This window comes from Zingiber officinale, chromosome 6B (genome assembly GCF_018446385.1).
Source record: "Zingiber officinale cultivar Zhangliang chromosome 6B, Zo_v1.1, whole genome shotgun sequence".
In the NCBI taxonomy this organism is placed as follows: domain Eukaryota; kingdom Viridiplantae; phylum Streptophyta; class Magnoliopsida; order Zingiberales; family Zingiberaceae; genus Zingiber; species Zingiber officinale.
Genome location: NC_055996.1, coordinates 135963479 through 135976262, shown reverse-complemented (window position 1 = coordinate 135976262; position 12784 = coordinate 135963479). Strand labels below are relative to the sequence as shown.

General features: G+C 35.9%; 2 protein-coding genes across 2 annotated transcripts; one reads left to right on the top strand and one right to left on the bottom strand.

Moving 5' to 3' along the window:
- Positions 1-314: 314 nt before the first annotated feature.
- On the bottom strand, positions 315-6125 carry LOC121989743 (protein REVEILLE 6-like). Its single transcript, XM_042543959.1, has 7 exons — positions 5714-6125; positions 4333-4390; positions 2924-3047; positions 2680-2853; positions 2495-2614; positions 1919-2028; positions 315-778 (listed from the first exon to the last, which is right to left on the bottom strand). The coding sequence occupies exons 1-7, from the start codon at positions 5941-5943 to the stop codon at positions 659-661; spliced, it is 936 nt and encodes a 311-aa protein (XP_042399893.1). The 5' UTR covers positions 5944-6125; the 3' UTR covers positions 315-658.
- A 1421-nt stretch (positions 6126-7546) lies between these two features.
- Positions 7547-11693, top strand: LOC121989741 (uncharacterized membrane protein YjcL-like). The gene is made up of 6 exons (XM_042543958.1): positions 7547-7886; positions 7986-8212; positions 8638-8748; positions 9562-9717; positions 10164-10405; positions 11061-11693. The coding sequence occupies exons 1-6, from the start codon at positions 7588-7590 to the stop codon at positions 11382-11384; spliced, it is 1359 nt and encodes a 452-aa protein (XP_042399892.1). The 5' UTR covers positions 7547-7587; the 3' UTR covers positions 11385-11693.
- The last annotated feature ends 1091 nt before the right edge of the window (positions 11694-12784 follow it).

Sequence of the window (12784 nt, the reverse complement as noted above, 5' to 3'; positions counted from 1 at the left end):
CGATTCGATACCAACACTAAATTTTTAATCATAGATTTTTTTTTAAAAAAAAATTAATAGATTGCTAGAAAGCCATCGATTAAAGTTAAGATTGTCACAGTCGGAAAAAAATAGACACATAATTTTGTAATTTTAAAACTAGAATACATAATTTGAGTATTTCAAAAACTTTCCTGTTTCAGTAATTTGTCAAATTTTCTTTAAAAAACACTTTTTTATATCCAATATTCTGAGTTAGAACTAATACGAATATTCATAAATGATTATGAATATCTGAAAGAGAATAAAATAAGAGGGATAATCACAAAGCATGAAACCATAATAATAAACAATTTTCTATTCTTACCCATAAATAATGTTGCTGAGTCACAGACTCACACAAAGCCAGGAGCATAATTAAATACATGATCCATGAGCAGAGTTCACAACCCAATCAAACATCATAACTTCACAAGCATTTCAAAACTGTTATATACACAAACCAAAAAGAAGAAAAAAAAAAATGGGAGCTATTCCACATAATTGGCATTATTATTACCTTCTGTACAAGATCCAACATAATATGAGTAAATTGGATGCCAAACTTTGACTTCCATGAAGCTATCATTGAAGGTGATACAACCTCATGTTTGGCTCGATATAATGGCAGTTCTGACCTTCAAGACCTTGAACAATCCTCAAATTCCAATTGGAGGCATTCATCATTAACCTTTAACCCAGGGATGTGTAGGCATTCATCATTCAAATTGATGGCCAGGTTCCTCATCAATAGCAACACCTGCACATTGATGGTAGGCACTGTTATTTATTTGCAGCTAAAGTAAGAAGCACAAGACGAGCCGATAAATTGCATGTCGTTTAAGTATAGTGGGGGAAAATTACATGCCAAAGATATTCTCAGTAAGCATGCCTGCAGATAAATTTTAGAGCATACTTGAGTAGTATAATGGAAAGGAATTTGACAACAATGTCCAAGATCGTAATGGAAAGGATGTACGAGTTGATCTATTATACACGGACTAGCAATCGTACTAGATCCACTTTCAAACCAAAGTTAATTATGGAAAACAACAGGAAATTGCTTGGTTTGTTTTCAGATTGTGCAAAATCAACATCAAAGCTAAAGAGAGAAAAAGTTGAAAGTACTGACGGCCTGAAATAATGGAGCTTGTTTGCTCCTATGAATCATTAGAAGATTAGGCAATAGCATACTTATGGTATTTTGAGGTGTATATGATTCAAAATATCATTTCTAAGAGCAATTAGGTGTAAGGCAGAGGTAGTATGGATATGTTCAAAAGTAATCAATAAATTTTTTAGTTAGACTTATTGAACCTACCATCTTGGAAAATGTAAGAGGTAGAAGGTACCAGTCTAAAGATAACATTATCAATTTAATAGAAAATAATGCAAGTGATATAAGGTTGCAAATTGTAGCAGTATAATGTTACAAAGAACTTAATGGAGGGAGAATGTTGGAACAAACATGATTCAATAATTGATGGTGATAGTATCCCTAACGATGGAAGTTGCCACTTGGAAGTTCTATTTTTCAGCAAGAAACTATCAAGCAGATTATGGTGTTGCCATAGACGAACTAAACTCTACGAAAGGTTATTTCACCTTATTTTGATTGCGTCTACATATCTTTTTGGATGTTCTAAAGTAATTGATGATCACTTTATAGAAGCATAAAATCACAGTGGATAATGAGAATCAAATCAAAGATGATTCTGCAGTAACTGTATTCTAATAAAATAATGGTTATGTAATCAAGACTAAACAAGATATATAAAATGATAATCATTGCAGATTAGATAAGAGTAATAATTTTTTTCCTTGTTAGCGAAATTAATCACTAAGCTTTCTACAAGATAAACAGGAAGTGTCATAAGGTTAGTTCTGGAAGATTGCATACTGTTTCAACATCAATTGGATCCATCTCCTTCAGTTTTTCCAAATGACCAGTACTGCTAGGATCAAAGACACTTCCAAGAAAGTAGTATACCTGAGCGAAATCTGGCATAACTGCATCAAACATTAAATTAAGATGAGAAAGCAATCAAGAGAAAGGGAAAAGTTGGCATGCATAAAATTAACAATAACATTACCAAATAAGAGCTCACCATGCAACGCTTGTGCCAAGATAGTATAAAAAAAGGTGGAGAGGATTGTGTTAGACCCAACATAAAACTTATGCTAGGAACCACTTGAGCATCAACATCAACACCAACAACACCATGAACCTAACCCAAATAATTGGAACTCATGGCTTATTAATCTTGTTGTAGTTAGTGTGATTTCACATAGACAATTCACCTCCATAAAAGGATAAATGGTATTTCTCAAGCCTCCTTAAATTCTCTCTATTTTCTGTTTACATCAAAAAACCCTTGCAGCTGATGTGATGGGACAGAAAATAGATACTCTTTTCTTTGTTAATTGGATAAGTTAGTAGCCTAGATAATGCATTGTGGAAGAAATAAGAGCTCACCATGCAGAGCTGTGGCATGATTGTCTTGATCGGCTGATTCAGAATTTGGCCTGGCTGTAGGGCTGATTGTGCTACTAGAACAATTATTTGCAGCTGTTACTCCAGCAGGTCCTATATCATCTGCAAAGCAACAACTTAATCATTGGAAAAAGAAAGGTCAAACTACTAAAGGTAGAGTATCAAACCTGTTGAGGAATGAGATGCATTAACAGGAAGGGGGGAACTTTGAGCCTTAGAAAGCAATGGAATGCTGGTGGTAAATTTTCTAGGCGTGGAAGATGTATCCATTGCATGAGCATAACCAGGTTCAAGCAAACAGGAAAGTTGCAGAGGAGTAGTTCCAAGAGGTATCTGTTGAGCTGCAGTTTCAGAAAATATGTGAGTTGGATTACAGGATGAAATCTGAGAACTCAAATGAACAAGTCTGACCATTTTTAGGGGCTTTCTGTGGATATGGATGAGCTGCTTTCCGCTTGGGTCGAGGTGGAGGAACATGTTCACTTGTACCACTCTTCTGAACCTTCAGAAAGTACTTTTGTGCATGGCTCCTTATCTGCAATAAAACCCTTTCCAATCTCAAAATTTTGTTTTCAACTTTATATATTAAAAATCTTATTGAACTTCAACTAAGCTTTGACAAAAGACAATATTGTCTATAGACTTACCTAGCACTAAAATCAATAAATGGAATTTACATGTGCATTCATGAAATAATTCATGAGCTTTGTTCATATATATTAGTGAGCTGAGCTCACAAGTATTCAAGCATTTGTTTATCGTATCGAACTAAAAATGTTTTCAAGCTTATTTATTTTTCATATTGAAGAACCTTAACAAGCTCTTCTCAAGCTGAGTAGCCACCTTCATAACAATAAAAAAAAATTTATTTTTTTTGCATCAAACTCAAACACCAGAGAAAAATGTAGATTAGAGTTAAAAAAGCAAGACTCTAGGAACTCTCACCCAACGAAAAAAAATCCAAAGTTAGAAGTAAGCAGTCAAGCCCTGTGATTTCTTAATAATGGCTGCTTCTTAACATACTGTAACAGAAGTATGCATGATAAAGCAAAGATAGCAAGGCCGATAAAGGATACATGAGAAAAGTTTCTATAACAATATGAATACACCATTGGTGTAATGACAGATGATGTCCAGGCCAATTGCTAAGAATGAAAGAACCGCTAATCTTGGAAGGACAACTATCTTGCTGGAATGTTGCCAGTAAACCGTCTTGGAAAATAGAAATTGTGTACCAAGAATACAGTTTATCTGACAGCCTAAAGCTCTCCTTTTGATCTGGAGTTCATAATGGATGAAAATATAGGAAAGCTTGCAACCAATCGAGGCCTTTTTCATTTTTGTGTTGTGTGCAATAGTTTTCCAAATCCCAAAAGGAAAATGAAGATTGTTTTATTAGCCCCACTGAAAACACGTAGCAAGTGCTCCTTAAGCACTTGAAAGTTCAATTGAGACAATTGCTGCAGAATAAACTAGAGTTGGTAAAAAACAAAGAGAAGGGATAAACTAATAATTAGGCGCTACTCAATGGCTCATGCGGAATAAACTAGTGTTGGTAAAATGCAAAGAGAAGGGAGAATGGAGGCCTTGAGGTAAGGAGTAAATAAGAGAAATCAATTGCACAACCAACAAACCAAATCCTAAAATTTGATCCTTTTAATATAATGAAAATTAGTTCTTCAATGACATATGATACATGGTAAGCAAATAGAAAGAAGTCTATAGGACAGAGAAGTAAGATAAGTTGTGCATCTATTTTACTCTTCGTTGTCTTTTCTTGCCATGTGCATGAACTTATTAATGAGATGTCTCCAGATTACCTGGATAACTGTCTTGGTGCCAACAAAGGCTTCTATCTTCTTCCAGTCGCGATCAAAACTGCAATCCAAAAGATTAACATTAATGAGTACTAAAGTATATTGCAATACATCACAATTTCATACGCAAATAGTTTTAAACTAACCAAATGACATGCTGCTCCTATGCATTAAACATGCTAGGAAATATTTAAGGCCACGACATGCATACTTTAGACAAGAGGTCATGTCAGATGAGAATTATCGCCACTAACAAAAGAGCAACAACTAATACATTTGTACAAGGGAACCATTTGGGCATGGTTGATGCTCACTAAATGATACTTGTAAAGCCGCAATAGCTATTATTTCAGAATTATGATTGGTAACTATTTTTCATGAACCTAGCTCATGGACCGCACTAGAAAATCAGAATGATTCCAATTTGGTCAGAGACATTGAGTTTGACATCAGTAATATAATTTTTATTATATTGCTTACCAATATATGGTCAACTATTCCCTAGTATGGTAGCACGTTACAGCTCATCATCAACAGAAGTTCACATGTCTACAGACAAAACTTCTCCTTGACCAGGTTACATTAGTTTACCAGTATCATCAAAAAATTTATTGAAGAAGCATCTTCTAGCTTATATATCAGCTAAACATCTACACGGAATCTGTTACTATATATCGATTCATTACTTTATATATCAATTATCAAAGTACTCCTTTCTTACGCTCGGATACACTTCAGTCTGCTATGGGAAGGAATTCAAAACTAGAACAAGTAAAAGGGTACCATTAAGATGTTCGGAAGTAGAGATTAGTAACAATTAATATTGTCACTTTGGACAGATATAGTACTCTAATTATTCCAAACCCAAACGCCACTAAGACTCAACTTTAATAAATTGAAAGTTTTGACATAAAAACAATGAAAGGGGAGAGCTTTCTAGCCGCATAGACGATGGTTCAGATGTTAACCTTAATTAAGTATTGGAGAAGATCGTTCGAACAAATAATCTGGAAATTTAAAAGATCGAATGAAGACACACCATAGTTTGACATAACCGCCACATAAAGCACCATTAGACATAAGACAGACGTAAAGACTAGAGAAAAGTCAGATTCATAGAAAGAAACAGCAGACATAACCTAAGATCTAACCAGACTCTTTGTTTCCTGCAAGGATTCCAAAACTTCCATAAACAATCAGAAGATACCAATTTCTGTTAGGGTAGGCACATCCTTGAGAAGCACCAGATCCGATTTGCAGAAATACAAATCAAGCCATAAAATTTAGCCCCAATCACAAGAAAATCATCATCCTTTCCGTCCCAAAACCACAAGAAAGGGTAAGACCAAGAGACAATCCAATCGAAAGCATGGAGTTTTCTTACAGCTGGAGGGCTTCAAGGAATTTGTCGTGCTCCTGCTCAGTCCAGCTCTCTCGGGACTTGGTGATTATGTAGGGCTTGCGTATCTTCTTGCTGGGGTCGTCCTCGACCGAGGGGGAGATCCCGGGGAGGGCCATGGGTGCGGGCCCAGGTAGGTCGGGTGGGAAGAAGACCGATGGCGACGCTACTTCTCTCCTGCCGCCTTCGGCTGCGCCTGTGTGAGCAGACACCATAAACGGGAAGGGAGAAGGCGTGGACTTTGGTATCGTGGTGTGGTTGGCGGCGGCGGCGGCGGCGGCGGCGGCGGCGGCGGTGGCCGTGGTCGTAGGCGGAGTCGGTTCGAGCTGTGGATGTGGCGCCGTGGCGGTGCGCGGCCACAAATTTAAGGGGGGTTTTGGCTGGTCCAAGAATTCGATGGTTGGAATTCAGCATCGGCACGTGGCGAGAGTTAAGAGGCACAATGCGAAAGAAAAAATGAATTAATGAATTATGCGTGTGTGTTTTTTCAACAGAAAAGTGGACCTGCTGCGGACGGACGCATACAAACTCGACACTCAGTACCATGCGGTGCTGCGCCTTCTGTGTGTCTTATGAGTTTATTTATGTTTACACAATAACACACGTTGTAAAATAAATAAATTCGAATTATAATTATTTTTTTAGAAAAAACATATTTTATTTTAAAAGTAATTTTTAGGGGTAATTTTACATACAGTCCATATTGATAAACAAATCTTTACATGCAGTCCCCATCCATGAAAATCTTTGTTTTCACTCCCCAGTCAAACATCTTTATCTAATTGCCCATGATATTTTTAGGTACAAAAAATCTAAAAATCAGTATAAATCCTCTTAAATTGAGTATGTTAACTTAAAATCTAGTATATTTTCTATCAAATTGAGTAAGATTCTTTTTTCACCTCAAAATATACTCGATTTTAGTTTAATGTGCTGAATTTAATAGGAATTATACTCATTTTTAGACTATTTGTACCGAAAAATATGAGGGTTAATTTCGATAGAAAATATACTCGATCATAGTATATAGTACTACATTATAGTGTAAAATACTGAATTTAACATGAATTATACTTATTTTTAGACTTTTTATACCTAAAAAATAAAAGGGATAATTTTGATAGAAAATATACTCGATTTTTAATATAAAGTACTGACTTTAAGAATAATTATACTCATTTTTGGACTTTTCATGCTCAATTTTAGAATTTGTGTACCTAAAAAATCTGAGGGGCAATTTAGGTATCAATATTTGCATGAGGGAGTTAAACAAGTAATACTTTACATGCAGGGAGTGGGAAAAAAAATTTTTGGACATGAAAATTACATGTAAAGTTAACATTATGATTGGAGATTTTTCTCTAATTTACTGATTTTTTAACATAAAAAAGCACACTTAATATATAAAGCAAATTTGCTCCAATTAATTAAAATTACTACATTAAAAAATATTAATGTAAATTTATTTTAATATATTATAATAATTATATTGTATCTGTTCCATAAGAATATTTTTGAAAAAAATATGCTCTAAATTTATTTGATAAGTGAAATGGGTCTACTTATGATATTGAAATAAGAATATTTATATTTTAAATAAAAAATAAAAAATGAGTTAAGTGTTATTTTATTATTATTATTTTTTAAAAAGTTGATTTTTATACATTAATTTATTTGTTAATTTTTTTCAAAAAGTTTGTATCTAGAAAGTGACACTCACTCCCACTCGCATTACAACGTCCATGAGTCGTTGGAACTGAATCAGGCGGCTAACCCACGAACGAAGCCCCACTTGCTTATTAAAGTGAGCTCCTCCTCGAAGTTTTGGCCACTGTGTTTGTCGCTTGGCATCGTGGGCAATGGCGTCTTCTGTCTTCCTCTCTCTCCTCCCTTCGTCTTCCTCTCTCCCTTCGACTACACTAACCCATTCCCAGATCCACTTCTCCCGGCTTCATCCCTCCGTCACACCGAGGCGATCCTCCTCCTCCTCCTCCTCCTCGTCGTTGCTATCTTCTCGCGGTTATGGCGGTCGACCTTTCGTCCTCCGCAGTAGGCCGACGATCGCCGCTGTTCATAACTTTTCCGCCCCCATCATATCTCCTAGCGATGAATGGGGGAACTGGACGGCTCTGTTCGCCGCTGGGGCCTTCGGAATCTGGTTCCTCCTCGATTCCTTCCTCGATCCAGAGAGTTGACACCTAAAATTGCTGGGTTTTTTTTTTGTTTGACTGGAATTCCTATTTGGGGACATTGATAGGTCGGAGAAGACCAAGATTGGCAGCGCTCTGAGCGGCGCGCTGGTGAGCACTTTGGTCGGCCTGGCGGCGAGTAGCGCAGGGATTGTCGCCCCAGATGCGCCCGCCTACCGTGTGGTGCTCGAGTTCCTGCTCCCCGTAGCTGTGCCGCTGCTTCTCTTCAACGCCGACCTTCGTCGCGTGCTCAAGTCGACTGGAACTCTCCTTCTGGCTTTCTTGGTGGGATCTGGCACGTTGCGTTTTCCTGATGACTTTTTTTTTTTTTAAAACTTGTTTCGGTATCGATCTTAGTTTGGTCTCATTCTCATTTCGTCTTTAGCTTGTTGTTTAGATCTTCTATAAGAAATTACAAATGCTATGTTTTCGATTAGTGCACTTGTAGCAACTCGTCGAATGAAAGTACATCAGCATATTTCAAATGACAACATTTGAAGAGACAGGTAATCGGTTAGATCAACTAGCCATCTCCATAATTGTGTTCTACTTAACTCTCTCAGACGCATATATACACTTTCTTATCATACTTATTCCCTGAATTTAGTATGCTAATTGGGTTTATATAGTTTGTTGAATTTCTTATTTCTTTATTGTCTTCGAATTGTTTCTTACACATCTGATTAAAGTTTCTAATTCTATTCATATCGCTGTATGCAGTTGCCACAACAATTGGCACCATAGTAGCATATCTATTAGTTCCCATGCGATCACTTGGACCAGATAGTTGGAAGATTGCAGCCGCTTTGATGAGCAGACATATTGGTGGAGGTATGATTTGGGAACAATTGCAAGGTTATCATATACATTTTTTGTCAGCTCAAGTATTCAACAAAGTAAAGATCAATACTCATTTGGCATCGTTAGGAAGATAAAAGTGGCACAGCTTTCTGGACACTGTTTGAATTTTGGTGCAAATTAGGTGTCTTTGGTCTGAGATGAATAAATTGACCTACTTAGAATATCTATCAGTTATTCATACTCCATCAGTCCGAGCATACAACTAGTGGAGTAAATGACTCAGTGTGTTTAGACTAGATAGCAATCTTGTAGTTCAAATAATTGATTAGCTTTGTTGCACCAAGCTTCTTTACATTGTTTCAATTAACCTGATTGTCCATTATGATTCAGTTTCTATATTTTGTATCATTTCCTATGAGATGAAGTTTAGATAAACAATCTTAAAATGCCAAATTAAACAGGTACATTAACTTAAATAATGTTTGCTCATTCAATTAAACAGCTTGTGAAAGGTGTTTGTTAAGACACATCATTTCCATCATCACAATCATATACCAAGTGTAACCTATCTACCTACCTGATTTTGTTCCTTGATTAATAATCTTTGATGGTTTGGGGCTAGGGAGTCAGCATTTACAGTTTGTACATATCATACTTACACAAAAACAGTGGAATGGTTAGTGGGTGAGGGGCCTGTTAGTACTAGATAATTTACTCTTATTTTTATTTACTTTTAACCACAACATTTTTGTATTTGTCACCAAATTCAAAATTGTCATTTTCATTTGGCTTGTGAAATTACATGTGGGATTCACTAAATCCAATGTCTCAATTTGATTGCAGCTGTCAATTATGTTGCTGTTTCAGAGTACTTTGGTGTTTCTCCTTCAGTTTTAACAGCAGGATTAGCTGCAGACAACGTTATATGTGCAGTATATTTTACATCTCTTTTTGCATTAGCCTCTAAAATACCTGCTGAAGCTACTTTCTCTACTAATGGTATGTTCTTTTACACACATTCTCATGATATTTTATCTTTTGCCCTCCACAATTTCGAAACAGGGCTATTATTAATAGGTTTATTTAATAAACCATTAATATTTACTGAGAGAATTGATTTCTTTGAGATATGAATGGGAAAGAATGGCACTTGACAAAATTAGTTTCTAGTTGCTGCATGTGATTGAACAACATTTTAGCGAAATGCAATATACTACGAACAAATCAGTTGCAAACTATGAATGGTTGTTCCTTATGGCCTCCGTGAACCATCTGATAATAAGCAAGTAACTACATGGTACTTAAATGTCTACTATCGGTATATTATTTTTAGTTCAGAGTATGTCGTTAAATAAAATCATTAATAATTGCAAGAATCAAAGTTTATAGGATGTCAAGAGAAGCAAAATTTGGTTTTGTCAATAATAGAGTTTTTAACTTTGCAGATGTTCAACTCCACTCTGAGAATAAAGAAGGAAATAAGCTACCTGTCTTGCAAAGTGCTACAGCATTGTTTGTTTCGTTTGCAATCTGCAAAGCAGCTACATCTATAACAAAGTATTTTGGCATTCAAGGAGGAAATCTACCTTGCATAACAGCAATAGTTGTGGCCTTGGCAACCTTGTTCCCATCACAACTGGGTAGCCTATCTCCTGCAGGTCAAGCAATGGCTCTGATTCTGATGCAGGTAAAATTCTGGTCTGCAAACATACATAAATCTGCCTTTGCTAAATATTTGCATGATTTTTGGAGATGATAATAGGTCTCTTTATCATTTGTCCTGTGATCTGCAATACTCGATGATTTACTCACATATCAACAAGCAACAATGTTCATGGTTCCTCTTCGTTGTATATCTTATGCATGCAATGATTATGGTAGTTTCACCTGTAGGCTGGATAGCATGAACAGAATTACTCTTATAATCTCAAAATTAGATTTAAAAAAATTCATAAAGAACGGCATTTCCTAGATTACTATCAATCTCTTCGATCATGAGCTGAAGCTAATTATTTTGAGGTCATGGTGATGTAACTAGGAGCTAAAAATGAAAAATGTCAACAGCCCAATGTTTCTCATTACTTGTCATAGTATTCTGTTTCTGTTGCATTATTCAATCTGTAGACACAATTGATAAAGCTTTTGTCAGTTCTACCCTCCTAGCTGTATTCATGTAGACAAGCTAGTTTTTTTAAGTTAGCCAGATGTAGACTCAGTCAAACCTAGTTTCCTGTGAAGTAACAATATAATTTATTTCTTGGCAGTCAAAATTACACTTTCAATAGTTTTTAATTTCGTTAATCGTCAAATTGCAATGCTAAAACTGCATTTTCTGGTAATAGGTCTTCTTTGTTGTTATCGGAGCCAATGGCAGTATTTGGAATGTGATTTACACAACGCCTAGCATCTTTGCATTTGCTTCTATCCAAATAGCTGTGCATCTTGTCATAATTCTTGGAATCGGACGATTGCTCGGCCTCGAGAAGAAGTTGCTGCTGATAGCCTCAAATGCCAATGTCGGAGGTCCTACTACAGCCTGTGGTATGGCGACCGCCAAGGGTTGGAGCTCTTTAGTTGTTCCTGGGATCCTTGCAGGCATCTTTGGGATTGCAATAGCAACCTTTCTTGGCATTGGGTTTGGGGCCTACGTCCTCCAGAAGATGTAGCACTTCCAAATCGAATGCCACAGTGGCAAAAGGCTAAGCCATTCTTCAGCATTGAATTTCCAGATAAACACGAGCATCAAAACGACTCGACAAGTTGACATTCGATGCTGCCATAACTAGTCGAATTTCCAGATAAACACGAGCATCAAAACGACTCGGCAAGTTGGCATTCGATGCTGCCATAACTAGTCGAAATGCAGCATTCTTTCGGTTTCCTTTCCTCGTCTGGTTGGTTTCTCTCTGTTATTTCTCCTGCTTCATTTCCTAAATTGTTCTTTGTAAAACTTCATTAAAAATTGTTCTTTGTTATATCAAAGTACCCTTCTAAAATGACTTTTGCTGCCACCCTGTTTTTTTTATTAGTTGACATCGTATGTATCTGGAGACTACTCTTGGGATGATCGATTTGATTTTACTAAAAATTTCCATCGGTCATTCGGCCATTAGAGTAAATCGGAAAGCGATTTATAATAGATGGTCCATTAGTTTATTATTCTTAGGTCAATCATTAATTAAGAAAAATTCATTCATCCGTTAATTCTTAAAATGAGATTCGATTTTTAGATATCTAAGAAATTAAAAAAGAGGACATATTGTTGCACCATTGCCCTAATTGTTGCCGCCCTTTTATTAGTTTGGTAGAACATCATCAATATTGAGTCATTTAAAGTTCTTTCACTACATATAACTTGAAGTATTATCAGAGCCGGTCCTCGTTGTTTAAAGGTCCTGAGCAAAACTATAAATTATGCCCCAATTTTTTCTTACGAGCACTGCTTCTTTTTTTAAAAAAACTTTTACATCATACATCATAAAATATATACAAAATTTAATATTACATCCTACTTCACCACATGAATCAAAATTTAATATTCCAAAAGAAATCTATAATAAATGTTAGATATGTTGATGTCTGCACCTTACATTAAAGCCCTCTTACCCTTCATCCTTAACCTTTTTACCTTTGAGTGCCCCCAACACCAAGAGTAAATTCTTCAAGAAGCAAATCTTCCTCTCCAAAACAAATCTAATATCCTACATCCTCCAAAGCACCTCAACGTGTTCTCTAAGCTCCAGTGAATAGAAAGCCTAAATCTTATCAACTTCAAATCAATATCCCTTGTAAATCATAAAGCAGGATTTATTGGTGTGCAAAATTAGAAAATAAGGTTTATTTATGGCCCTAAATCACACATGATTTTATTAGGCCTAGGCACATAATTAATAGTCACATTAGAATTGTTGCGCTAAGCAGTTAACAACAAGTCAAATAACATACTAATTTATTTTTCATTAACAAGATAAGTTATTTTAGTATCAATTATCTATACATGAATCTTATTCTCTTCTAAACCTCTATGCAAGATAATGTTATGATACCTTAATTTAGTCTCAATGCG

Bases quoted from the DNA above. Each gene is read 5' to 3' on its own strand.
- LOC121989743 (XM_042543959.1), bottom strand. From the start codon at position 5,943: ATGGTGTCTGCTCACACAGGCGCAGCCGAAGGCGGCAGGAGAGAAGTA. The intron at 3,048-4,332 runs GTAATCTGGAGA...GTTTTATTGCAG, and splicing joins GCACCAAGACAGTTATCCAG to ATAAGGAGCCATGCACAAAA. The intron at 779-1,918 runs GTATGCAATCTT...ATCAATGTGCAG, and splicing joins ATCCAATTGATGTTGAAACA to GTGTTGCTATTGATGAGGAA.
- LOC121989741 (XM_042543958.1), top strand. From the start codon at position 7,588: ATGGCGTCTTCTGTCTTCCTCTCTCTCCTCCCTTCGTCTTCCTCTCTC. The intron at 8,213-8,637 runs GCACGTTGCGTT...CGCTGTATGCAG, and splicing joins GGCTTTCTTGGTGGGATCTG to TTGCCACAACAATTGGCACC. The intron at 9,718-10,163 runs GTATGTTCTTTT...TTAACTTTGCAG, and splicing joins AGCTACTTTCTCTACTAATG to ATGTTCAACTCCACTCTGAG.